Genomic DNA, 27,419 nt, shown 5'->3' on the forward strand with positions numbered 1-27,419 from the left:
GATCTTCCCGGACCAGGGCTCGAACCCGTGTCCCGTGCATTGGCAGGTGGATTCTTTTTTTTTTGGCAGGTGGATTCTTAACCACTGCGCCACCAGGGAAGCCCTATTTTTGTTTTTTGAAACCTTGAAGGAAGGTATCCTTGACTTGTCTGATGCTCTTTGTTCTGAGAAGATACAAAACTGCACTGAAAACCATGCTTCAGTGGAGCAGCTCCTCAGAGTTATCTGAGATGCTGTCTTCCAGGCTATAGTCCTCAGTTTGGCTCAAATAAAACTTTCTTCTATTCCTACTATAGATTGGTTTATTGATGGGAAATGTACGTGCTACAACTAGCTTGCAGGAAACTTTATGGAGTCTATGCTGTTTTCCACTCAATTGGTCCTGTTAGCTCAACACACACGTGTGCATATACACAGAACAGGTGTGGCCAAGACACACAGTCATGGGGACATTTAACTGGGGGGAGACATACAATGAACAATGAAACAAATGAACAAACTTAGTTTAATTTTAAAGAATTAAGGTTTTGTTTAAATTTATTTTTTGAACTGGTAATACTTTTACATGTTTCAAAATTCCAAAAATATCAAGATATAGAGTGAAAATTATTCATCCTTTTCCCCTCACTTCTCCTCTCCAAGAGCAAGTAGTATATATAGTAGTATGTATGTTCACTCTGTACCCTTCAGATATAGTGTGTGTGTGTGTGTGTGTGTGTGTGTAAGCAATGGCTTCTTCTTTACACAAATGGAAACACACCATACAAACTGTTTTATACCTTTTCACTTAACAATCTTGGTGCTCTTTTCCACAGTTCATAAAGACAGTCCCCATTTTAAGGGCTGTGTAAAAGCCAGCCAGTCCACCATAAATCACTTAGCCAGTTCCATGGGGTGGACACTGAGGTTGTTTCCAAATTTTCACTTTTGAGATCAATACCATGGTTAAAACTACATACAGTTTGCACGGGTACAAATATATCTGTAGGATTCATTATCAGCAACTGGTTTGCTGAGACAAAGTGTTTGTAATTTAGATAGCAACCAACAAAGTGCCCTTCGCAGAGGCTGTTATCAATTCATACTCCTTCAGAAATGTGTATGAATCCCTCCTCCCCCTTTTGGATAAAAGTCAAGGCTGGTAAGATGCTGGGTGGAGGTCACATTGTTACAATCCTCCTGAAAGGTAATTTAAAAAGCTATATGAAATCCATTTTCAGAGGAAAATGTTCAAGATAAAGAAGTACATGTTACAAGAGAAACAGAAGGGATTCTAATTTTCTAAACACAAGATAACTACACATAAATATTTTTGTTGTGTGTATAAGATTTAATGTTTACTCTATGTATACACACATGTATATTTCAAGAAAAAATTACAAGGAAAATTAACAAAATCTTAGGTAATGACCATCTCTGGAAGGTGGAAGTATGAGGAATTAAATTTTAAATAAGCCTCCATACTTATGTGTATTTTACTTTTGTGCATTTTACAGGTCTTGCTACAAAGAATTTGCATTACTTTGACAAACTGATAAAACCATATATTCTCCCTAGTTTATAGTAATTTCCCCTGAGGAGTTTCTTATCTGACTTGGTTTCAAAGCATCTGTAAGGAAATTAGTAGGAATATGACGCCTAGAAAACGTGACCCGAAAAGAGAAATGGAAAATTCCCAAAGATCTGCAGTGCATGGGCGAGGGCGGCAAATGGCAACAGTGACAAGCTTGTTCCAGGCTTACCTGGTGAGGCCACTGTGGCCTCAGCCCACCCAGTGTCCACTCTGAGAACTGTGGAAACACGACCCTTTGGCAGCTGCCATTTTTCGGGCCAAGGCAGAGGGAACGGGGCAATCGCAGGCCTGGATTCCAAGCTTTCCAGAGCTGTGAAGTTACCGCGGGGACTCCCCTCCTCAGAGCACACTGGCAGTGGGAGCATTCCGAGTCTGCACCCCACACCGCTGGTGGGGCCGTAAGGAGGTAAAGTCAAAAGCGGGGAGGGCTCTGGTGGCCAGGCCACTTGGTGTCATGTCACTCCCCCTCTCGTGGCCATCCTGCACCAGTGGTGGCAGTGGGAATGGAGTGGAATGAAGACAGCTGAGATGTTTAGATGGTAAAACTAACAGGATATCTATCTTCTGGCTTGAGGGATGGGGTGAGGGGTAGCAACCATCCCCGTGAAAGGGCCCAGGGGAGGAGGAACAGGTTTGGCCTGGAAAATGGCCTTTCCCTCCAGGTAGGCTGTGTTTTGGGACTTTGCAGGACATCTAGGCGAGCTGCCCAGCAGCATGCAGCTGCTGTTCTAGCCTGAAGCTCAGAGACCAAGATGTGGGAGTGAGCGGAGCATGCAATGGGCCTCCGGGACCACACCCCAGGGACCCCAACATTTAAGAGGGGAGGGGAGGGGAGGGCAAGAAGCCCCTCGAGAGGTAGAAGGGATCTGGAAGAGTGGGGTGTTCCCGAATGTCAGGGGACCAAGCATTATAGGGAAGGGGGCCTGGCCGGCAGGCTGAACTATCCAGGGGATGAAGAGGCCGAGCCGAGAGGCGGTGGCGGCATCTGAGCAGGAAGTGCGGAGCACTAGCGACTCCTCCAAGAAGAGACCGGAGGCGGAGGGCTGAGGGTGCTGCCAGCTGCCTATCCGTTACCTGCTTCCCCAGACCTTCTTCTGAAGGGTGTGGTCTCAGCCACAGAGGTTAGAGAAGCTGAACACTAGCTTTCCAAGCGCCCTCGGCATTAGACGGCGCCCTGTGACCCAGGCTTGGCCCGCGAGACATAAGGAGCACCGGCTGGAAGCTTCGGGGAAAGGCTTTTCTTTGAAACCTCACTGGAGAGACGAGCACAGGCCTGCCCTTCCCCCGTCCTCCAGTCCTGATCGTGGACGCAACTGCTGCAGCAGTCTCCCTGCGATGAGGAGGGCCCGGGGGGGAGAGAAAACACTGCCTCTGACGTAGCTGAGGCCCTGAGGACACAGCCTGATCTGTTTAAGTCATAGTTAACGGGATGCTGACTTCAAGTTCTGGCTCCAAGCTGTGCGAGCTGGCCATGGCTACTTTTGTCCTGTGCCCCATCTTCCTGCGTGTAAAATGGCACCACCTCACAGAACCGTGAGGCACTGCCTGTCTGAAAACACACCTTTTCTGAGCCATGGAAAGAGAAGGTTATTTGCTAAGAATGAAGTGGCAGGTGGTGCGGGCTAAGCCACGAGGACAGAGGTGTTGTGACAGTGAGAGCCGACAAGGGAAGTCCATGAGGACAAGCCCAGAGGACAGGTGAGCGCAGAGAAGCAAACGCGAGGCTTCGAGGGCTCTTGTGGAACCTCTGGAGATGAGCAGTGAGGCTGCCTCTGAGCGTCCTGGAGGCCAGCTCTGCTGGGATGGAAACCCCACTGCCTGTGACACCCACAGCGCCCAAAGTACAGAAATGGACACGAGAAAGTTCTGACAGGGTTCTGACACTCAACCATCATGTCTCGGCAGTGAGAGCTCTGAGGCTCAGCCATTCTGACAGAGGTCTTAGAACTGCCGTTGCATCCTTCCACGATGATGCTTCTTCCATTCAACTTGGCGCTCTGCTAACCCAACATTCTGTGGTTATTTTTAGGAACAATTTCCACAAGCTGAGATGTGCCATAACCAATTTTCCTTCCTTCCAATTTTTGATGTTTATGGTGTGTGTTTAACTTCACTAGAACTCAGCTGCAGTGGGAACAGCAAACAAACAAAAAAAGGAACCATGTTGTATAACCGGAGCACACGACATAGTGTCCCGGCGGGATGGGCATTTCGCTCTTTCATTGTAGGTTAGAAAGCAGGCAGGTTTAAATCCTTGGTTTTTACATCCTTTCTGCTATGAGATACCAAGGATCACATCTCGAACACAATGTTCTTCTTTATGTCAAGAACAGCATAGACAAAGTTCACAAGGTTTTGCTTTCCTGAGGAGTAAAGTTGGAGGAAAGCAAAAAGATGATCCAGACGAAGTTTCCAGTTGTGGACATGATAATGGTCATGTTAGAATGTTCTGCATCGCATACAAATAAACCATTTTCTCAGACGTCTCTCTCCTGGGCATTGACAGCTGAAAAGTCTTCCGAAGGTCTTCCAGCAGAGACCCCAGCAAGATGGGGAGCCGTGCTTGAGATGGGGCAGACGAACTCTGAGAACAGAACAGTGAGTCACACCATTCACACAGCCCCTCAGCACAGCCTGGTGACTTGACGCCAAATCAGAAGTCACTCCACCAGGCCAAGGAGGGTCTGATGGGCAGGCTCGGGATGGGGACAAAATTTAGGTTATCCTGTTGTTTGTTTCCCCCAACATATAAAAGACTAAAAAAGAAAAAGAAAGGAGACCTATAGATTAAAAGAGACCTAAGAAAAATATTAAGCAAATGTACCGTGTGATTTGTGTTTAGATCATGATTAGAACAAACCCAATAGAGAACAAAACAAAATTTATGAGGCAACCAGGAACATCTGAACACTAGACACTTAATAATATTAGATGTGAAAATGGTAATATAGTTTTACTCGATTTAATGAAATTAATCATTTTTCCTGCTTCATCCCAGACATTCTTAAATGAAACCAACATTTTTTTTTTCCTTTACTGAAGTGCCAGGGAAGGAAGACTATGAACAAGCTCGGGACCACGTCCTTGATTCCCACTCAGGCTCTGGCAGCTTTACTCACTGAACTTGGTGAAAAAGGCAAATGACGGCTCAGAATGATTACGAAAACGGTTTCTGTCAGCGTGGGCTAACGTGATTTTATATACATATCTAAAAGTCCATGCTTTTTAGAGATATCCAGAAAAATGGATGAAATGACAAGATTTCTGAGGCTGATGTAAAAATAATCCCGTGGCAGGCAGGGGTGCCAGTGAAAATGTATTATCCATGTTTTACATGGAATGTCCAAAATAAAATGCTAAAATCTAGATTACTCAGAAAAATAAGTGGATTCTTTTCCTTCATACCAACTACGAATGCTAAGAAACAGTGAAAAAAAATTACTGAAAACCATGTTGTGCACACGCTCATGATATCGCTTGTTAAAATCAAATGTATAGGACTGTTAACACAGCCCTGATCAATCAATTTACAGAGTCCGGGGAAAATCGGCTCTTGTGCTGGGCATGGTTTCTCCACCTCAGGGCCATGTGATTCTTTGCTGAGGGGCTGTCTGGGGCTTTACAGGATGTTCAGCAGCATCCCTGGCCTCCCCTACTGGATGCCAGGGGCACCCCTCCCTTCCGCCAGTCATGACAACCGAAATTCGTCCAGACATCATCAGGGGTCTCCTGGGGAACAAAAGCACTCTGAGCGAGACCCTCCATCATAGGCCACACTGCTGTTCTAAGGCGATGGCTTCCAGCGGGAGCTGCGACACCCCCCAGGGAACACCGTGGAATTTCACGGGGGCTCCTCTGACATTTGATTTGGGCATGAGTGTGGCTGCCATGCATGCTCTAATGACCCTGAAGTGCAGAACCGGCCCCAAGGGACCGTGTACGTATGCGTGCAACCACCTGTCTGTAATGTATGAATGAGACCCTGGGTCGACTCCACGTACAAACTAATTAATTCCTGCAAGTTTAAATGTTATACATAAACCTTCCAGAAACGCACTGGCATTTTGTTTTGTTCAAACCTTTTCCAAGACTTAGTCACCACTTTGGGAAATCACACCCACACAGGAACGCCTCTCGTAATGTTTCCATGGTCAACACTACACCCCGTGCACCTGACGGCAACAGGCAATGCCCCAGGTCTCCGGGCACAATGGCCACAAGGTCACAGGGAGAGATACCACCAAGTCAGCACACGTTACCCTACTGTAAATTACTTTTGCTTTAATTATCCTTTACAAAATAGGGGCACGTATGGATTTTTCAACATTACACGTGTGGGGGTTACATTACCTGTCAATTCATTTCAGGGTACTGGGCTTGATAGATTGGAGAACCACTGAGCTCAGGTGTGTGGGAAGCGTCATTTCCTTAGGAAATCAGAGGGCATTTCTACCCCAGCCCCCCTTCCATAAATACACCTTGTAGGACTTACCACATTTTTGTACCTGTGGTTCAAAAGTCATCCGCAGAGTTTCTCCCCTAGGTGGATTCTCTGATGTCAAACAACACGGACGTGCCCACAGAAGGCTCTTCCACCCCAATAACGTGCACTGGGTTTTTCTCTTGCATGATTTCGTGGATGTCAAACAGGGCCAGTGCCCTGCCTGCCGGCTGCCCTGCCTTTGTCCCGGCCCCAGGGCTCTCACCCGTGGGCCCGAGTTGGTGCCGCCCGAGGTGCGGGCTCCGGCTGCAGGGCTGCGGGCGCCGCCGGCCCCGGCCTCGGGGATCCTCCCTGGTGTGCGTTATCTGGTGTCGGATGAGGTGCGAGCTCTGCGTGAAACACTTGCCGCACTGGCCGCACCTGAAGGGCCTGTCGCTGTGGGTAGCCCCCTCGCCAGGGGTCAGGGGCTCCGGCCACGCCGGCGTGGGCTCGAAGGCCAGCCTCTGGCGGCAGTCGTAGGGGCCCTCGCCGGCGTGCTTGCGCTGGTGCTGGGCCAGGGACGAGCTGTGCCGGAAGCCCTTGCCACAGCGGCTGCACTCGTAGGGTCTCTCGGCCGTGTGCGTCCTCAGATGCAGGAACAGGCACGTGGTGCGCGAGAAGGCCTTGCCGCACACGCTGCAGGTGAACGGCTTCTCCCCGGTGTGCGTGCGCCGGTGGCGGCCCAGGGATGAGTTCTGGTTGAAGGCCCGCCCGCAGTCCTGGCACGCATAGGGCTTCTCCCCGGTGTGGATCCTCCGGTGCACCGTGAGGTGCGTGCTGTGGCAGAACGACTTGCCGCAGTCCGCGCACTTGTAGGGCTTGTGGCCCGTGTGGATGCGCTCGTGCTGCACCAGCGAGGAGTTCTGGCTGAAGGCCTTGCCACACTCCTTGCACGCGTACGGCCGCTCACCCGTGTGGATCCTCCGGTGCACCGTGAGGTGCGCGTTGTGGTTGAAGGACTTGCCGCAGTCTGCGCACTTGTAGGGCTTGTCTGGCACTTGGCTGCGCGCAGGCTCGGGTTCTGGTTCCAGAAGCGCCTGACCAGAAGAGTTGCTGCGGTCACTGTTGTCACGTGGCTGTCTTCCCGAGGAGCCCATCTGCTCACCGACTGCACTCGGGTTCTGCTGCGAGCTTGTAACCCATGAGTCGGGAGCACACAAACACTCTGTCCTGGAAGTCTCCGGGAGGGGATTTGGGTATGGACTCAGGACACAGTTTTCCCCAAGTCTGAGACCTTCGTGGCTTCCATCCTGAACCAGTGCTTCCTTGAGGCTGAATTCCAATTGCCTCAAATTACCCTGGTCCTTCTCGGGCCCCTGCACCCGGCCCTCATATTCCCAGTCTTCCCCCGGTGTAGCGGGACATAGAGCCTCGCCCAGGAAGCCTTCCCGCCCCTTCTCCTCAGGAAGGCCCTGCTCCTGGGGCGGTGCTCGGCCCTCAGGTCCAGACTCCCAGCCTGAAAGAAAACCCAAGAGCTGTGAGGGGCTAGTGGACACACCCTGGGCCTGTGACCTAACCTCTTGCCCCACCTCCCAATTCTGCTCTCACATTGACCCCAGTGCCCTGTCTCTAAACACAGCTTCACTCATCCATCCTTTCAACAAAAACTTCTTGAGCACCTGCCATGGGCCAGATATTGTCCTAGATCAGGAGCTGGCCAACTACAGCCCCCAAGCAACTGATGCTTTTTATGTTTTTAAAGGGCTGTAGGAAAAAAATACGTGACAGAGGTGGGCGGAATTCTGAAGCTGTCGGTGGCTGTCCAGGCAGTCATGCAGGTACTGCTATCAAGGGATTTTGCAGGTGACATTAAGTCTACTCATCAGCTGACCTTAAATCTCAAAGTAGGGAGATGATGCTGGATTAGCTGACTGGGCCCAAAGCAATCCCCTCAAGCTTTAAAAGCAGAAGGAGGTAGAAGGCAGAGGCTGGCTGGCCAGGGGGCATGAGCCAGGGAATGCGGGTGCCTCTCGAAGGTGAGAGAAGCTCTCGGCTGAGTCTGCAAGGAAACAGGAACTTCAGTCCTATGACCGCATGGAACTGGATCCTGCCCGTGTCTAGATGCGGATTCTTCCTGTGCCTCCCAGTAAGTCGGCCCCCCGATCCCCAGCCCGCCAATGCCTTGCCTTTGGCCTTGTGGGCCCCAGAGCAGATAAACCAGTCAGGTCTGACAGAACTGGGAGATAATAAATGTATGCTGTCTTAAGCCGTGTTTGTGGCAATCTGTCTCAGCGGTGACAGTTGCCCGCAAAGCCTAAAATATCTACTGTCTGGCCCTAGATGCTGGGGACAACGCAGTGACCCTCTGGAGCTGGGGAGGCAGACGCTGAACAAAGTGCAGAAGCAGCAGGCTTGGGTGGGGAACGAGTAGCTGAGTACAGAAGACCTAGGTGCGACAGGCCAGATCCCCAAGCGCAGGTGCCCTCTTGTCTGCGGACACCCTGGAGGAGCAGCATCTGGCCTGCGGATCCTCCAGAATCGCCCCTCACGCAGGCAGGGCGTGGAGTGGCGGTGGAGCACCCTCCCGCACACTCACCCCTACAGCAGCACACGCCTACCCTCTGGAAGGCAGAGTCTAGGGCCAGATTTGGCAGGGCTGTGCCCCTTCTGGAGACTGCAGGAATGGGTTTCCTTGCTGTTTCCAGCGTCTAGAGGCGCTCACGTTCCTTGGCCCTTGCCCTCGCCTCGAGAGCCAGCAGCGGAGTGCCTGCCAATCCCTCTCTGACGTCACCTGTCCTCTTCCCGCCTCTCATAGAGGACTGTTGTGACTGCAATGGGCTGGCCCAATAATCCAATGGACGGGCGCTGGGCATCAGGACGTGGACATCCTTGGGGGCCAGGCTCCCTGTTCACCCCAGCCCTCTCCAACCTTCTCACCTGCTGCAATCCTGTCCACAGCACACTCTATGTGTTCATTCACTTACGGTCCATCTCACCACACCAGAATGTCCACAGCCAGTTCCTACAGCTGACAGGGAGCAGGTTCTCAAAAACACATGCTTCAGATGCGAGGCACTGAGGCACTGGCTGGGGGACAGGTGACGTAGGAGCCAAGCCTGACCAGGCAGCAGGCGCCTGTCTCGCTCACCTCCAGTCCCCAAACTGGACTCCACGCACAGCACCCAGAGGGTACTTAACAAAAACACCAGCCAGTCCACAAGGACAAAAACACCAGCCAGTCCACAAGAACACTCTACAGGAATGTTTACAGCAGCACTTTTCACAAGAGCCAAAAAGTGGCAACAACCCAAATGTCCAAAAGTGTGGTCCATCCACATAATGGGATATGATTCAGCCATGGAAAGGAATGAAGTACTGACATACGCTACAACATGACTGAACCCTGAAAACAAGACGTTCACTGAAAGAAGCTAGACACATACAAACTATTAGGTATTAAAATAAGCTACAAGGATATATTGTATTGATACAACACAGGAAATTTAGCCAATATTTTATAATAACTGTAAGTGGGGTACAGCCTTTAGAAATTGTGAATCAGTATATTGTACACCTATAGCTTATATAATATCATACATCAACTATACTTCAATAAAAAAATAAAACAAAACAGACACAAACAGAAAAAAAGAAAAAGCTGGACACCAAAGGCCACATACTGTAAGATTCCATTTAAATGGAATATGCAAATCCACGGACAGAAAGTGGATTAGTGGTTGCCGGGGGCTGGGAGGGATGAGGCGATACAGTGACTGCCTTTGATATTGTCATTTAATAAGAAATATGTATTTGGTCTTCATCTCTGGTCCCCGGCACACAGCTCCTAAAAGGCTTGGGATTTCCTTAGTGAGAGGGGTCAGGAGTGTCTTTTGTTAATTGTAGTAAGTCCCCCTCAACCGTATGAGTTCAAGCTAACGAGGTGACTCGTGGTGGGCCTCTGGACAGCTTCAGGGGGAGCTTCAGCCCCTCTCCCCTGACATCTGTCTGTTCATTTGTATCTTTTATATCATCATTTACAAAAAACAGTAAATGTAAACAGTGTTTCCCTGAGGTCTGTGAGCTGTTACAGCACATTACTGAACCTGAGGGGCCGTGGGAACTCCCGATTTACAGCCAGTCGGTCAGAAGTATGGGAGGCCCTGACTTGTGGCCAGTGTCTGAAGTGGGGGCAGCCTTATGGGACTGAGTCCTTAAGCCGTGGGGTCTGCACCAGCTCCACGGAGATAGCGTCAGAATTGGACTGAATCGTTGGGACACGCGGCTAGTGTCTGGAGGGGTGGAGAACTGGTTGTTGATGTGGAAACCCTACACGTTTGGTGTCAGGAGTGTTCTGTGGGTATAAACAAACCATGGTACTGCTAATGGACAACTTCTGGGCAGCAGAAATGTCCTGGAACTAGACGCTGCTGATGGATGCACAACCTGTGAATACACTCAAAACCACAGAATCGTACACCTTACATGGATGAATTTTATGGCATGCTTGGGACCTAGCAGCTGGAAGGGGGCTGGCCTGATGGGAGTTAGTTCAGGGCCTGGGGGTGAAGGCCAGCATTTGGAGCTGGAAGATGTCAGACAGGCTCCGTGGCCTCAGAGGAGACAGGGTACTTGTTAGTCCTGCCCCCGGGTGATGGGCCACACACTATTGTGGAGGTACCGGGGCTTCCCTACACATGGTGTCAGAGGCTTTCAGGTGGGAGGCTGGGCTGCATGTACAGCTGGTTACGTATCCCGTGGCCAGAGCCCACTTCTTTCAGAAAGTAGTCAGGGTACCAACGCACCAGCCCCAGGGAAGGGATGGATAAGCCAGTGATGACAATCTAGACTCCCTCCTTCCAGCTTCCCCAGCAGCTGGGCTGATCCCCTCCTGACCAAGGAGACCTCAACGGACAACATCTGGAATTCTGATAAAAGGGGACAAATGTGATTGGCGCCATTCTTCCCAGCTCCTCCTGCCCCTGTCTGGAGCACAGATGTGACGGCCAAAGCTGCTGCAGCCACACTGAGCCCCAAGGAAAGGCCAGGAGAATGAGAACCATCAGCCCTGGCGTTCCTGGAATGCCAAGCCAGCACCAGCAATGGCCACCTCTGGGCTCCTGCTTCGTGAGAAAAATGCTGCTCTCTTGCTTTGAGGAGCTCTAGCCCAGTTGTAAGGTACCTACGGCTGAACACAATCCTGTTCCCGAGAGAACAGAAGGGTGTAGGGAAGAGGTTTACAGGCTGTGGACGTGCAAGGATGCAGCGGAGAAGACGAAGGGCAAGTTCACACATCAGAAACGACCCTGTGGTAAGGGCACGCTGGGAAGGTTGCTGAGAGGGGGAAGAAGTGGTGCATTATGACCCCTCGAGGAGAGGCGGGAGGTCTCTGAGCTCAGAGAAAAGGGAGCACAGGTGAGGAGGCCTCAGAGCACCGGGAGCGCCCCAGGCAGGGGACGGGAGGACAGGGCCCAGACTGCCCGTGCAGAAAAGAGCTACAGGGCCGGCCCAAGGCTGCCATCCTAAGAGGGCCAGCTTTCAAGGCTGGTCTCTGGCTGGGTCTGGGAACTTGGATTTGGGGAGGGTTGCCACAAACCTAACCGGTCAGAGGCTCACTGTGCCCAAACTCTGTGACAACAATATGGTTTAGGGCGAATACCTGCTTTCTCCTGGGAGCCTGGAGTCTTGGTCTGTGCCAGGTAGGGGGTGCCCACGTGACCAGCCCCCAATAAACCCCCTGGCACAGAGCCTATAGTGAGCCTCCCTGGCAGCCAACACTTCTCCCCTGTTGTCACAACTCACTGCCCGTCCAGGGAGGGATTCTGAAGCTGGCCATCTGGCCCCCTCTGGATTCGGCCCCACTGGCCTCTGCCCTTTGCTGACTTTCCTCTGTATCCTTTCTCGGGGATCCCGACACGCCACCCCTTCCAAGCAGCACAACTGCTCCTGTTAGGGGTTCCCACTTGGCGGGTTCTCACCTGGACAGCGGCCCTGGGAAATTCCTCTCTCTGCCACCCATAGCTCAGCCCCTTGCTCCAGCTGGGAGATGACTTCGGGTTTGGGAAGCTCAGGCCCTGGAAACAGAGAAAGACAAAGGAGGTGGGAGCCTGCTCTGGAGAAGAAGAACCAGCCCAGGCTCCAGCCCTAGACTCCTGACCGTCAGGACATGGGGGCGCCTCATAAGTTTTTGCATTGGGACAGAAAAGGGCAGACACCCTCCTACCCGCATGTCCCATAGGAAATGAGAATTCAAGGTCTCTGATCCCTAGCCCAGGTCAAGTCCTCACACCAGAGGCCCCACGACCCATAACCCACGAAGAATAAGTCACCACAGGAATCTGATCGTCAGCTTGGGAAGTGGGCCTCACCCACAGAGAGCAGGTGCCCGAAGGTCTCCAGCATCACGTCACGGTACAGGGTCCTCTGGGCAGGGCCCAGCTGCCCCCACTCCTCCTGGGTGAAGTCCACAGCTACGTCCCGGAAAGTCACCGGCTCCTGAAACATCACACACACTCTCAATCAGCTGGACTGTCCTCACCAACACGCCCGGGAAAAGGAGGAGGAGAGGGGAAGGTGAAGACAAGCAGGCCAGTGTCCAGAGAGTGCACGTTCTGAGCGATGCAACTCAGGTTTCACTGGGTACCTACTGGGCTGCCTCATGCGGGGGTGGGCTGTATGGCGAGGACATGAGAAAGTATCCAGGCAAGATCAAAGCCAACCACAGCTGACCTATAACTGATCTCAGACAGGTGCCGGTGCCGACAGAGACCAGATTAAACGGCCGACTTGCAGATTTGTGGGCTAAAGAAATGGTTACTGTTCTAATCCACTAAATTTTGGGATAGTCTAACTAACTGACACACTAAGAAATCCTCAGATTCAAAGCAAGGCTTATCATCCTCCCTGAAAGAGGGATGTGCAGTTGAGGTCAGAAACTCGCTGGCCTTGAGAGACTGGGCAGGCTCACAAGTGACTAAAGTGAGCCCATGTAAGAGCTTACGAGGGTTTAACCGATAAGAGGTGACACGGGAAGTGATGAGTAATATGTGTAACCTGTCTGAAGGGGTGGCTGGGACTCAGAATCAGTTGACTGTGGGGAAATACAGGCCCCATGTGGTCAGAATTCCCAATCTCTGGTGAGAAGCTGAAAATTCGGTCACATTTTATGAAGTGAAAGCTTTAAATTTTGGTAAGTTTATGCAATGTATTTAAAATGTTTCCCAACCCTTCTGTGGGCTGGCTGTGGCCATGATTAAAAGCTGGATCAAAGGTTTGGCTCTGCCATTTCCTCGAGAGGCAGAGAGCAGGTACCCACCTTTGCCTCCTCGTTTCCTTGTCTACAAACAATCACTCCTTGGGAGCTGTGATCGGGATTAAGTGGCTGTTAAACACTTCTTACAGGACAACTGGATAGCCACATGCAAAGAATAAGGTTGGTCCCCTACCTCACACCATATGTAAAATTGAACTCAAAATGGATCAAAGACATAAATGTAAGAGCTAAGACTATTAAATTCTTAGAAGAAGGGACTTCCCTGGTGCTCCAGTGGGTAAGGCTCTGTGCTTCCAATGCGGGGGGCCCAGGTTCGATCCCTGGTCCAGGAACTAGATCCCGCATGCATGCCGCAACTAAGAAGCCCACATGCCGCAACTAAAGATCCCACATGCTGCAACAAAGATCCCACATGCCGCAACTAAGACCCGGTGGCAGCCAAAATAAATAAATAAATATTTAAAAAAAATTCTTAGAGGAAAACATAGTGCTAAATCTTTATAACCTTGTATTTGGCAAAGGATTCTTAGATATAACAGCAAAAGCAAAAGCAATAAAATAAAAAAATAAGTAAAACGGACTTCATCAAAATTAAACTTTTGTGTTCCAAAGGACATTATCAAGAAAGTGAAAAGACACCCATATGATGGGTGATGATAACTGCAAATCATATATCTGATACATGACGTGTATCCACAAGATATAAACAACTCTTAAAACTCAATAATAAAGACAATCCAATTGAAATGAGCATAGGATCTATATAGGTATTTGTTCAAGAAGATATAAAAGAATGTACAAATAGCTAATAAACACCTGAAACTATGCCCAACGTCATTCACCACCAGGGAGATGCGGTCACAATCACAGACCAAATACTTCAATTTTAAAATTGTATTTTCTTTTAAGAAAAACACAGTCAGATTTAAAAATATTAAAGATATTAAAGAAATATAGTACAGGTGGCATATGGCTCTGACAAAAATTGTGCAGCAAATATGCAGAACCCTTTGATTGGGAACGGAGGTCTCTGCTCCTGTCCTCATATCCTCACCTCCCACTCAGAAGGTCCTCCAATCCTGACAACATGCTCCCTGTGCCTCCTGCCCCCACCCACCACCACCTAATCTGCATGGGGTACCAGTGGCAGCCCAGCCACCAGGTCTTCAGACCCCTGCAAACCTCCTCCTCCTCTGCACTGTTGGGTCCCGGAGGGATGGGCTTTGTCAGACCCCATCCTCCCCCCTCACCCAGTGCCTTAGTTAGCTCTCAGTGTCTCTCCTACCCCCACCCCCCAGATGTCTGAATGTTTTTTCTCAAACCCATACCATTCCTGCTTAAAACACTTGAATGGCTCCTTTCCATCTTTGGATACAGGATGACCTCTTTTAGCCTGGCTATGATTGGCTGAAAAACGGACCCCAAAGGTATCTGGGTCCTAGTTCTTGGAACATGTGAACGTTACCATAAATGGCAAGAGGGACTTTGTGGATGTGATTAAGGATTTTAAAAGTAGGGAGATTACCCTGGATTATCCAGGAGGTCCCTGAGCTCAATCACAAATGTTCTTCTGAAGGGAAGGCAGAGGGAGATTTAACAACAGAAGGGAGAAGACAACGTGACCACTAAAGCAAATGCTATGCTGCTAGCTTTGAAGATGGACAACGGGCTATGAGCCAAAAAATGCGAGCTCTACAGCTCTAACAGCTGGAAAAGGCAAAGAAACAGATTCTACCCTAGAGCCTTGACAGGAAGGGCAGATCTGCCCACATGTCGATCACAGCCCAGTGAAGGTGACTTCAGACTTCTAACCTCCAAAACTCTAAGAACAAATGTATATATTTTAAGCCACCACATCTGTAGTAATGTTATGGCAGCCAGAGGACGCTAATACCAGAAGCCCTCCACTTCTGGTCCTCGCCTCCTGTGGTGGCTGGCCTCCAAGATGGCCCCCAAGGATCCCCAGCCCTTTGTAGCCCCCTCCTATACGAGCAAGTTTGACTTATGTAACCAATAGGATATAGTAGAGTGTGAATTTTGACCCCAGGTCATAAGACATTGTGGCTTCCACATAGCTCCCTCCTGGATCACTCACTTTGTGGGAAGCTAGGTGCCATGTTGTGAGGCCGCCCAGGCAGCTCCACAGAGAGGCCCACATGAGAAGGAACACAGGCCTCCTGCCTGTCATGCGAATGAGCCATCCTGGAGGTGGATCCTCCAGACCCAGTCAAGTCTCAGGTGACAGCTGTCTAGGCTGACACCTTGACTGCCATGAGCCCAAGCCAAAACCACCAGCTAAGTCATTCCAGGATTCCTATCATCAGAAACTGAGATAATATTTATTGTTGTTTTAGGCCACTACACTTTTCATTATTTGTTACACAGCAACCAATAATGAACACACTTTCTCTTAAGCCTCTCACTGCTGACAAAGACTCTCTCCTTGACCAAACTTTAGTCTGGTTCCTCACAACCCTCTTCCCAACTAAGCTTTGACTTCTGGGCTTCTGTGTCCATTTCTGCATCACTCAGTTTTACCAAAAATCCACTGATTTAGCCAGGATCCCACCCTCTATATCTGACCACTCTTGATATCTTTTCAAAGTCCTCATCCCCCACAATCCTCCAGATAACATCCCCTCATTTGGGTGCTTCAGCAATAATCCTGTTTTACATCAGTTTAGCAAGAATTACCCCGCGCCCCCCCACTATAAATACCCACTTTTCCCTGTTGTATTCGGAATAGAGCCCAGCTCTATACTGAAGTCTCTTTCCCCCTATTGCAACAGTTCCCAAATAAAATCTGTTTTTACTGCTTTAACTACTGTCCAGCTCTGGTATTCTTTGACACTGCTCACTGCCTGCCATCCACAGCAAAAGCAAACTAAAGCGTGGTTGCATTTCCTGCCAATCTGCAACAAGTCTCTGAACACATGCACACCTAGGATTTTTGAGAGTCTCACTCTGCATTCCAAATGTGAAATTAATGCAACCCCCCGCAGACAACAACAAAAAGAAAGTCTGTAACTTCAAAGACCCGGAGCTTCAGGAATTATGAATTTCTTTTGGTTCCTGCTACGTGGAGTCAGCACTACATGGAGAACAGACGCCACTTTGTCTAGAAAGGCTGGAGCTTTGAATCAGGCACCTTCCCAGATGGCCTTGCAAGCAGACTACCCTGTACTGCAGACCCCACAGCCCCGCAGGGGTCAGACCCGGTGGTCGCTCCTGCCCCATTAACGCGGTGTGTGGTCACCTGTCCTCACCCCAGAGGCTGTCCCCGTCCGCGGGCCAGGGGGTTCGGGGAGCGGGGCTCTGGATGGGTGTCGGTTGACTCCGCATGTTGAAGCATCTCTGCTCCCGTTACTATTACCCATGCTCACGGTGGTCGGCCTTCGGGGCGGGGCCAGCCCGGTCCTCGGGAATGACCCCAAGTTCTAGGCCGGGACAGAAAGGCAGGAGGACTTGCGGAGCATGCGCAATCGGGGACTGGAAGGCCTGGGTTCGATTCCCGACGCCACTCCTCACCAGCTGGGCTAGTCGGGGCGCCCGACCTGGGCTTCAGTCTCCCCGTATGACCGTCTAACGCCCGACCCTGCTCATCGTGCGCTGCGAGGGGTAAAGGGTCAATATCTGAGGGAGATGCCCGGCCTGGGGCGCGCGGCCGTCGTTGTTATTGTTACTATTATTGTTCCGCCGTACCTGGAGCCGTTCCGCCGGCGGCCCCGTAGCCATCACCGGTGTCGCCGCTTCCTCCTCGGGGTCCATCCTGGGCCGACAGGTCGAGGACAGGCGCCCGACGTGAACCTGAACCAGAAAGCCCCACCCGCTTCAGGGACCGCGGGACTCGCCGCCCGCCGGACAATGGCGGCCGCGCCGGCGACGCTGCAACTACAGCTCCCAGAAGGCTGTGCAGCGCGCTGCAGCCCCGGCCAATGAAAGCCTTCGTTCATCGAGCCTTCGACCAATGGGGGCTTCCTCTCGCTTGCCCTTCGGCCAATGGGGCCCCTCAGGCCGCCACGCTGTGGGCCTAGGCGGGCGGGGGTCCAGCGCCAGTGGCTATGGTGTTGCGGGCCCCGGTGGTGGGGGAATCGTTCTCCCAGACCAAATGCCAGTCCGCGCCCTGCGGCCCCGCTTCCAAATGCCAGTCTGCGCCCTGTGGCCTGGCATCGGAAAGTCAGTCTGCAACCTGGAATGCCACGGCCCGGGTTGAAATCTGGGCCTGCTCTTCCCAGCTGGAAAGGCGCAGGAGGAGGCCTGGGGCTTTCCTTGTTTGTCTGTGGATCGTATACTGCCGTTGTGCTTAAAATATTTCTATGCTTTACAATTACATGAACGTTTAAAGATTTTGTTAATAGAATAGGTTTAGGGGGCTAGTGGCCCAGAGTGGGCACAGGCGGGTTCTGAGAGCTGATCATGTTCTGTTTCTCAATTTGGGGTATTCCCTTTGCAAAGGGTCATATCTGTGGTTCTGTTAGAGTCCATTAAAAAGTTTATTAGAAAAGAAGAAAGGAAAAGCAGATGTTCACCAGGATGCAGTCGAACCAGAACAAATATTTATTTGATCATGTACAGTGTGCTAGGAACCAGGCACAGCAAGGAAGAGAACAGAGATACTCGCCCGCCCCCACGGGGCTGTTGGTATAGTGGGGAGAGACAGACAGTAAACCACAAACATGACAAACGGGTGAACGACCGTGGTCACTGCGGGGATGGGGCAGCCGGCTTCCAAGGGGCACGCGGTTTCCGCACTCACTCCCATCCCTGTCATCCCTTTGCTGCCCCTGCATCTCTCCGCTTCAGTCCAACCACCTTTCTGCAATCTGCTGGGCATTTCCCCTGCAACCACACCCAGGACCCAACCCCACCAGGCCTGCGATGCCAGGAGGAGCATGTGTTCACTCACCACTCACCGTGGCTGTGGGAACCACGAGTCAGGCAGCCTCCAGGAGACCGAATATGGCTTCTACTGGGAGCCCAACAAAATTTCCTGGTGGTATTCCTTTCTCCGTGGGCAGAGAAGGTCCCAGGAGGGACCCAGGAGGTCCCAGGAGGATCTATTGCCTTCCCCTTAGCAGCAGCCCCCCAGAGGGTAGAGAGGTGGTGGTGGGGTGTTGAGTCTATTATCTTCTCCTTGGGAACAGCTCTTGTTTTTATTTATTTATTTATTTAAAGTAAAGCTTTTTTAATATATAAATTTATTTATTTTATTTTTGGCTGTGTTGGGTCTTCGTTGCTGCGCGCCGGCTTTCTCTGGTAGCGGCGAGTGGGGGCTACTCTTCGTTGTGGTGGGCGGGCTTCTTACGGTGGATTCTCTTGTTGAGGAGCACGGGCTCTGAGTGCGCGGGCTTCAGTAGCTGTGGCTTGCAGGCTCAGTAGTTGTGGCGCACGGGCTTAGTTGCTCCGTGGCATGTGGGATCTTCCCAAACCAGGGCTTGAACCCGTGTCCCCTGCATTGGCAGGCGGATTCTTATTCTTAACCACTGCGCCACCAGGGAAGCCCCGTATCCTTTATTTTTAAATTTTTGGCTGTGCCACATGGCATGTAGGATCTCAGTTCCCCTGCCAGGGATTGAACCCGTGCCCCCTGCAGTCGAAGCGTGGAGTCTTAACCACTGGACCACTGGGGAAGTCCTACAACTGTGTATCTTTTTAAAAAATATTTATTTATTTATTTAGGCTGCACTGGGTCTTAGTTGAGGCACATGGGATCTTCATTGCAGTATGCGGGATCTTTAGTTGCAGCATACGGAATTTTTTTTTTCCAGTTGTGGCATGCAGACTTCTTAGTTGTGGCACATGGAGTCTTAGTTGTGGCATGCATGTGGGATCTAGTTCCCCGATCAGGGATCGAACCTGGTCCCCCTGCATTGGGAGCACAGAGACTTACCCACTGGACCACCAGGGAAGTCCCAAGAACTGTGTATCCTTAGTACACCACTGCCGTAAATTTCAGCCGTGAGTACAGTTGGATGCTGAGCCACATGAATTCTAGAAAAATCTCTAGATGTGGGAGTGGTCTTGTGGGCCACCAATAGATTCACTACTGGTTGTATCAAAAATACATTATGATTATTTTGGTATCTGTGTTTTAAAAAGTGGGGGTGGGGGTGGGCAGGGAGAATGGATTTCTGTTAAAAGGAGCCCCTGGGTCACATGTAACACAGGTGTGGTATCTGTTTAAGGTCTTCTAACAATTAAGCCACAAATGTAAGTGAAACCAACAAAGAGGAAATAGATATATGGATATACAATTTTGAGATTACTCTTTTTTTTTTTTTTTTTTTTTTTTTTTTTTGCGGTACGCGGGCCTCTCACTGTTGTGGCCTCTCCCATTGTGGAGCACAGGCTCCGGACGCGCAGGCTCAGCGGCCATGGCTCACGGGCCTAGCTGCTCCGCGGCATGTGGGATCTTCCCGGACCGGGGCACGAACCCGTGTCCCCTGCTTCGGCAGGCAGACTTTCAACCACTGCGCCACCAGGGAAGCCCGAGATTACTCTTTACAACATGTTAAGATGGGTCCAATAAGCTGTAATTCTAACACTTCCTTTCAGGTGGGTCCTATGCACGTTTTGATTTGGAAACACTGGGTATGAGAATCATTTGGGCGGAAAGGTCTCAGGTTCCTATTTCAAATGAGCCCACTTCTTGGGTCCTTAAGAGCCTCCGGTTTCCGATTTATGAAAGGGTAGAACCCCTCTCAGAGCAGGGCCTGAAGCACTCACTGTGTACACAGCAACTTCTGTCTTCCATTCCCCCCAGCCCCCTACATGCATCCTTCTTGTCTGATTCCCACAGGGTGTGGTCTCCAGGAACCCATAACCCCTATGCTCCTGTGTGGCGTCCCCATCTTGGGAAGAAGGGACTTGAGGGCGCTGCGGCATCACAGCATCTTCCGTACTGAGTCCCCAAATAGTGTCTTCACCGAACAAGGCTAATTTTAAGACTTGCTGAATGGAAATGTCTCTCGGGTGTTTGGTCAACAAGAATTGTCAAACAACACTCACTTTGCTAGATCCATTGCACAAGTCCTTCCTCCCAGGCCCCAGCATCTTCTGAAAGCTACACAAGGTTGGTCTCAGCAGCAGGACCAACTGCCTAACCAGGCAGCAAAGTCCCCTCTGTTCTGTGCAGGCCACTGTAGGAAGGCATTCCCTGTCTCAAACTCCGAGTCTCATATGAATCATGTGGGGGACTGCATTCAGTATTTGGTGGTTATACAAATTCACACACCTGTCTTGTCCACCCAGGTGTCCCAGGATACCAGCACCTCTCTGGGGCCCACTGACTTCCAGGTGATAAGGCTTCTGGAAAATAAAGTCTTAGAGCCTTAAAAGGACTCCAAGGAATTCTAAGAAGCCAAGGAGCCTGCCTGCTCTACTGGAATCAACTCTGATTAGCAAAACAGAAGAGCCTGACATCTTTTCTTTAAGCTCTTGCTTTTTTAATCTTCAATTTACAGTGACACTGAATCAAAAGGAAACATGTACATAACCCCCAAATCAACTGCAGATGTCTTCATGCACTGTAGTTTTGCTCACCTATAGGTACACATATGAAATAATTTGTTACCCAAATAAGAAGTGTACCACCAGGGAATAAAACAATACAGAAGTTTTAAAATGGAAAGCAGCTGTCTCCTGCCCCACCTTACCCAACAGTCACAAATCCCATCAACCACTTTTAGCCATTTCTATTCTGGTTCTTCCTGAGGCCACCTCTGTAATTCCTTCAGTCTACAGACCTTACTGGCTTCCTGCTCTGATAAGGAATTTAGATTTGACTCACGTCGTTGCTCTTCTATTTGCTTCCAACTTTTCGTCATATTACTGTTTTGAGCTCTAGTTTTGGTCTCCTAAGTAACCTATTGTATTTAAAAGCCCGCTTCCTAAGATGATGATACGGGGATACACTCCCCCCTTTCTACTTCTCTTCCCCTTTCTGCTTTGTAACAGTCACAGGCTGTGCCATTACAATTGGTGACAGGACTGGGAACAATGGCACGCCACTCTGTTGCCATTATGAAATCTATTCTGTCACAGATCTGGGTTTCTTCCTAAAACTGAAAAATAAAAATAAACAGTATCTACTCTTTATATCAGAGCTATGCAAACACTGTTCAGTGAAGGGCCAATCAAAACAACGATTATATTTCTCCCTCTTGTTTTCCGATTTCCTGAGTCCTCTGCCTCTTCCAGGAAGAATTATTAACACAAGGGTCAAATGAATACTCCTTTCTAAAGTTTGCTTCAGGGGCTTTCCTGGTTGCGCAGTGGTTAAGAATCCACCTGCCAATGCAGGGGACACGGGTTCAAGCCCTGGTCTGGGAAGATCCCACATGCCATGGAGCAACTAAGCTTGTGCGCCACAACTACTGAGCCTGAGCTCTAGAGCCTGAGAGCCACAACTACTGAGCCCGAGTGGCAGAACTACTGAAGCCAATGAGCCTAGAGCCCGTGCTCCCCAACAAGAGAAGCCACGGCAATGAGAAGCCCGTGCACCGCAACGAAGAGTAGCCCCCACTCGCCACAACTAGATAAAGCCCACGTGCAGCACTGAAGACCCAATGCAGCCAAAAGTAAATAAATAAATTTATATATTAAAAAATTTGCTTCACATTTGGACTGCAATTGTCTTGTACAATCTGTACATTTTCTCGAACAATTTGCTTACTTTTAAGTCTCTGATTAACTTTTTAATTAGAAGAAACAGTCCTTTTTCTTAAAAAATATTCCTTTGCTACTTTCAAAATTCTTTCCAGAAGTTTCTGTGATTTGTGTGTGTGTGTGTGTGTGTGTGTGTGTGTGGCTGTCTTGGGTCTTTGTTGCTGCGCGGGCTTTCTCTAGTTGTGGCAAGCGGGGGCTACTTTTTTGTTGTGGCGCGTGGGTTCCTCATGGTGGCTTCTCTTGTTGTGGTGCACAGGCTCTAGGCACGCAGGCTTCAGTAGTTGTGGCTCCCGGGCTCTAGAGCGCAGGCTCAGTAGTTGTGGTGCACAGGCTTAGTTGCTCCATGGCATGAGGGATCTTTCCGGACCAGGGCTCAAACCTGTGTCGCCTGCATTGGCAGGCGGATTCTTAACCACTGCACCACCTGGGAAGTCCCAGTCTGTGATGTCTTTTTAATTGTGTTCTCAATTTCTCATGCTGCGTGAATCTATCCATGATCTGAAGATCTTTCAGCTCTGGTGAAGTTTCCCTTTTTCTTTCTTTTCTTTGCTTTCTGGCCCAACAGTCTTACTTTTAATTTCAGGAAGTCTATTCTTTTTAAAAGAGCATCTTGGATTTATTTTTCGTTTGCAATTATTTCTTGACTCACTCCTAGAATAAAACATTTAAAATATTTATTTCTCCTGAATATCTGTTCTCTTTGGCAGTTTTTTTTGTTTTATCTTAGATTTTTAAAAAAAATAATTTAATTAATTAATTAATTTTTGGCTGTGTTGGGTCTTTGTTGCTGTGCTTGGGCTTTCTCTAGTTGTGGCGAGTGGGGGCTCCTCATTGCAGTGGCTTCTCTTGTTGCGGGTCATGGGCTCTAGGCATGTGGGCTTCAGTAGTTGTGGCTCACGGGCTCTAGAGTGCAGGCTCAGTAGTTGTGGCACACGGGCTTAGCTGCTCTACAGCATGTGGGATCTTCCCGGGCCAGAGCTCAAACCCGTGTCCCCTGCATTGGCAGGCGGATTCTTAACCACAGAATCACCAGGGAAGCCCCAGATATTTTTTCATTCATGTTGGAAGCTTCCTTAATCATTCACTCCCTAGCTCTCATGATATTGAAGAAGCTATCAGAAAGCAGAGGGGAAGCTCCACAGATGGGTGGGGCTGGTTTAATGGCACACTTTGCTTTAGGATTAAAAGGGTAAGAACCAGCTGTTAGGATGAACGTCCCTGAAATGCCAAAATAAGGTAGCACTTGTTCTGGAGCATAATACACCAGATTCCCTAGTCCCTCAGACTTTTTTTTTTTTTTTCGCCATTTTACAGTTTTATTAAACAAAACGTGCACACGAGCTGTCTATTCATTTTCTTCGCTGTGCAGCCTGGTGTTGGGATTGGTGACTCTGATGGCCAGCTGGGCTGCTCTCTCTACAATGGCTTTGCAGTTCCTGGAGGAGGCGCTGTGCGCAATCTCAGCACAGTAAGACTTGTTGCACGTCAGCAGTGCTTCAAGCTCCTTGACGTTGTGGACCAGGAACTTCTGGAAGCCGCTGGGCAGCATGTGCTTTGTTTTCTTGTTGCTCCCGTAACCAATGTTGGGCATCAAGATCTGGCCCTTGAATCTCCTGCACACCCCGTTGTCAATGCCTCTGGGTTTCTGCCAGTTCCACTTAATTTTGACATATTGGTCTGACTGGTGCTGGATGAACTTCTTGGTCCTCTTTTTGACGATCTTGGGCTTCACGAGGGGTCTGAGGGCAGCCACGATGCCGAGTAAGAGATGGCGGCCACCTCCGTAGGCAGCGCCGAGGACCTCAGACTTTTTCTTATAGCACATAATTCATTCTCTAGTATATTTTTTGCTTACCCATGGCCAGATACTGAACGCAAGAGAGGGGAGAGCAAATTAGAAGTTTCACGGACAGACCTTCAATGAACCCTGCTTTCCTGCCCCACTTGTCAGTCTACAGCTCTGACAGGGGGGCTGTGACCTCCACTCCTGCAGCTCCCTCTTTGCAAGTTCCTAGCTACAGCCTTTCCCACTCTGCATCTCCAGGCGATGCTCTCACCTGCTTTCACCTTGCTCAAATCTGCAATGATGGCCTCTCCCACTTGCTTCACCACTGATTTACACTTCAGCCTTTTTTTGAACATGCTGCCGAGTTGACCTTCTTAACCAACCATCTGTGCACATGATTTTATATGTTGTAACATTCTGTGTATATACCGTTTTGAGCCCTGTTTTCACTTCACTTGACATCTTTTGATTAGTCAACCTAACTGAGCAACAAACTCAAGTTAGAGCATGACAGAGTCCCTGAAAAATTGAGTCTACTTTTTTTTTTTTTTTTTGCGGTACGCGGGCCTCTCACTGCCGCGGCCCCTCCCGTTGCAGAGCACAGGCTCTGGATGCGCAGGCTCAGCGGCCATGGCTCTCCGGCCCAGCTGCTCCGCGGCATGTGGGATCCTCCCGGACCGGGGCACGAACCCGTGTCCCCTTCATCGGCAGGCGGACTCTCAACCACTGTGCCACCAGGGAAGCCCGAGTCTACTTTTAATTCCAATAAAAATCATTTTAGAAGACTTCCCATCATTAGTTTTCCTTCAATTTGTTTTTTGTTTGTTTATTTTTGCCATGCCATGCAGCGGGATCCTAGTTCCCTGACCGTTGATAGAACCCAGGCCCTGGCAGTGAAAGGACCAAGTCCTAACCACTGGACCACCAAAAAATCCCCCAATTTGTGTTTTCAATTGCTGGTTTACACTGAACATGGCTGGCTTCAAATTTCATTACCAAACACCAACTTCCTCATGCAATGGTTTCTCCTTAGGTTGAGTGTTTGGGGCTCTGTGTAAAGAGTATCTTTCAGTTCCCCATCATCTCCATGAATGTGGAGACAACGTCTGGTTGAGTTTGCGTGGCTGTATGCACTAAAAAGATTATCTGGTGGGTACAGCTCCATTCTGTGTTTTCTAACTTCTGCCAAGAGCTCTGACTGAATGTTTTTCATCAGTGGTCATATTCATGACCTAAATGCAGAAGTATATAAATTTTAGTATATATACAAATCACGTGTGCTCCTTTTGGAAACTGCAGGCTCCTGGATTTTACTGCTAGATATTCTGATATAGTAAACTGAGGGTAAGCTTGGTAATATGCAGTTTCAACACACACACTCCAAGCAGTTCTGATGTATATGGTCATTAGACTACACTCTGAGAATCATACCTTGGTCATCTGATGTCTAGTAAAGAAAGTCTGGCAGTCAGCTTTTCCATCTTGATTATTCATAGGGTTTCTCTCCCATGGGTTTTCTCATGTTGAATAAGGGATGTACTATAACTGAAAGCTTTTCCACACTCATTACATTCATAGGGTTTCTCTCCAGTATGGATTCTCTGATGCCTAGTAAGTTGACACCGCTGGCTAAAGGCCTTTTCACAATGATTACATTCATAGGGTTTTTCCCCAGTGTGTGTTCTCTCGTGTTTTGTAAGGGTTGATCGATCATTGAAGGCTTTCCCACAGTCAATGCATTCATAGGGCTTTTCTCCAGTATGTGTTCTCTGATGTTCAGTAAGGCGTGACCTCTGACTGAAGGCTTTAGCACACATGTTACACTGATAGGGTTTCTCTCCAATGTGTATTCTCTGATGCACAATGAGGGGAGACCTCTGGCTGAAAGCTTTTCCACAATGACTGCATTCATAAGGTTTCTCTCCAGTATGTGTTCGCTGATGCACAACAAGCTGAGATCGCTGCCGAAAAGCTTTCCCACAGTCATTACACTCATATGGTTTCTCTCCAGAATGAATTCTCTGATGTGAAAGAAGGTGAGAGCTCCCAGTGAAGCCTTTCCCACACTGAATACATTCAAACGGTTTCTCTCCAGTATGAGTTCTCTGATGTTCAATAAGGTGAGAGCTCCCAGTGAAGGCTTTGTCACACTGATTGCATTTATATGGCTTCTCTCCAGTGTGAATTCGCAGATGCCTAATAAGTTGAGTGCTTCGAATGAAAGATTTTCCACACTGGTTACATTCATAGGGTTTCTCTCCAGTGTGAGTCCTTTTATGTGCAACAAAGTCAGAGCTTTGACTGAAGGACTTTCCACAATGAGCACACTCATAAGGTTTCTCTCCAGTATGAATTCTTTGATGAACAGTAAGGTTAGAGTTCCACCTGAAAGATTTTCCACATTCATGACATTTATATGGTTTTTCTCCAGTGTGAGTTCGTTGATGCCTAATAAGCTTGGAACTCTGGGTGAAGGATTTCCCACACTGGTTGCATTCATAGGGCTTTTCTCCAGTGTGAGTTCTCTGGTGTACAACCAAGTCATAGCTCTGGCTGAAAGACTTCCCACACCGAGTACATTCATATGGCTTTTCTCCCGTGTGTGTTCTCTTGTGTACAACAAGCTTAGAGCAACAGCTGAAAGATTTTGCACACTGATTACATGCATATGACTTCTTTCCAGTCTGAATGATGTCACAGTCAGGAAAAGATGAGGCCACGTGGAAGGCACCACAGTCCTCCTCACATCTGAATGGTGCCTCTCCAGGATCACTTATTTCGGTTTGTACAAGGCATTCATCACACTCGTACTGACTTTCTCCAAAATTCATTGGCTTGTGTTCATTCAGAGACATGCTATGATTAATGCTGTTTCCATCGTCCTTACTGTCATTGCCATTCTCTGCTGAAAAAATTCTATTAAGAAAATGAAGGGAGGTACCACAGTTGAAAGAGTCACTACTGACAGTATAATCATAAGGTTTTTTATTTCCCATTTCAACATTTGCAATTTTATTCAAGTAAGTGCTCTGACAGAAGGCTCTAGCACTTTGATGATCTTCACAGGACTTCAGATCAGCCCAGTTTTTCTGATGATTAATGAAAACAGAGTTCTGTTTCAACCTTTTAACCTGTGAGTTGGGCTTATGGAAATGTGTCCTTGTGGGTAATGTCGGAGGTAGAAGGCTTAGACTCAGATAACTACCCCCTTGAGCAAAAAGTCTCTCTGAGGTAAGTACTGTTTGACTCAGAGAGTCCTCCTGGTGCTTCCCTAGCTGGTCCCTCCAATGCTGCACTTCTCCTAATGACACCAACCAGGGGCCCTCCTCCTGTACACAGTGTTTCATTTCCATGTGGTGAGGTGGCTCTTCCACAGCAATACCCTCTTCAGAAGCTGACTCTTTCTTTTCCAGTGTAGTCTTCCAGTCTGAAAGAAATCCAAATTGCCTGAATTACTGGAGAAGCATTAGGAGGGGAGAGTGGGATGAAGGAGACCACCAAGTATGAGAGGTATCTCTGGGTTTGTTTCTAATCCATGGACTGTAATTTCATGCAGGGTGTGAAAGGAAGGGATGGCTCAGCAAAAAGGAAATCAGTGGTAAAATACAAAAAAGCAAGCAAAGGTAATGAAGAGATGACTCAGGAGGACTGGTCCCCAAAGAGGGAGCAGAGGAATAAAATAAGCAGGGAAGGGTGAAGCTTA

At 49.2% G+C, this 27,419-nt stretch overlaps 2 protein-coding genes across 3 annotated transcripts in view; both read right to left on the bottom strand.

Moving 5' to 3' along the window:
- Window positions 1–519: 519 nt before the first annotated feature.
- ZNF274 (zinc finger protein 274) overlaps window positions 520–27,419 on the bottom strand; it is a 74,896-nt gene continuing 47,996 nt past the window's right edge. The window contains exons 1-5 of one of the 2 annotated variants that reach the window (XM_032614900.1): window positions 16,966–17,161; window positions 12,359–12,485; window positions 11,969–12,064; window positions 6,066–7,509; window positions 520–4,329 (exon numbers count right to left, since the gene is read on the bottom strand). In XM_032614900.1, the coding sequence (XP_032470791.1) occupies window positions 6,113–7,509; window positions 11,969–12,064; window positions 12,359–12,485; window positions 16,966–17,031 (1,686 nt within the window). In that variant the 5' untranslated portion in view covers window positions 17,032–17,161 and the 3' untranslated portion in view covers window positions 520–4,329; window positions 6,066–6,112. Of the gene's footprint in view, window positions 4,330–6,065; window positions 7,510–11,968; window positions 12,065–12,358; window positions 12,486–16,965; window positions 17,162–25,269; window positions 26,401–27,419 lie in introns of those variants that run through there. The other variant, XM_032614898.1, reaches the window with a different exon arrangement.
- On the bottom strand, window positions 23,217–23,795 carry LOC116744822 (60S ribosomal protein L32-like). The gene has a single exon (XM_032614968.1). The coding sequence runs from the start codon at window positions 23,753–23,755 to the stop codon at window positions 23,276–23,278; it is 480 nt and encodes a 159-aa protein (XP_032470859.1). The 5' UTR covers window positions 23,756–23,795; the 3' UTR covers window positions 23,217–23,275.

Source organism: Phocoena sinus, chromosome 19, assembly GCF_008692025.1.
Source record: "Phocoena sinus isolate mPhoSin1 chromosome 19, mPhoSin1.pri, whole genome shotgun sequence".
Taxonomy (NCBI): Eukaryota; Metazoa; Chordata; class Mammalia; order Artiodactyla; family Phocoenidae; genus Phocoena; species Phocoena sinus.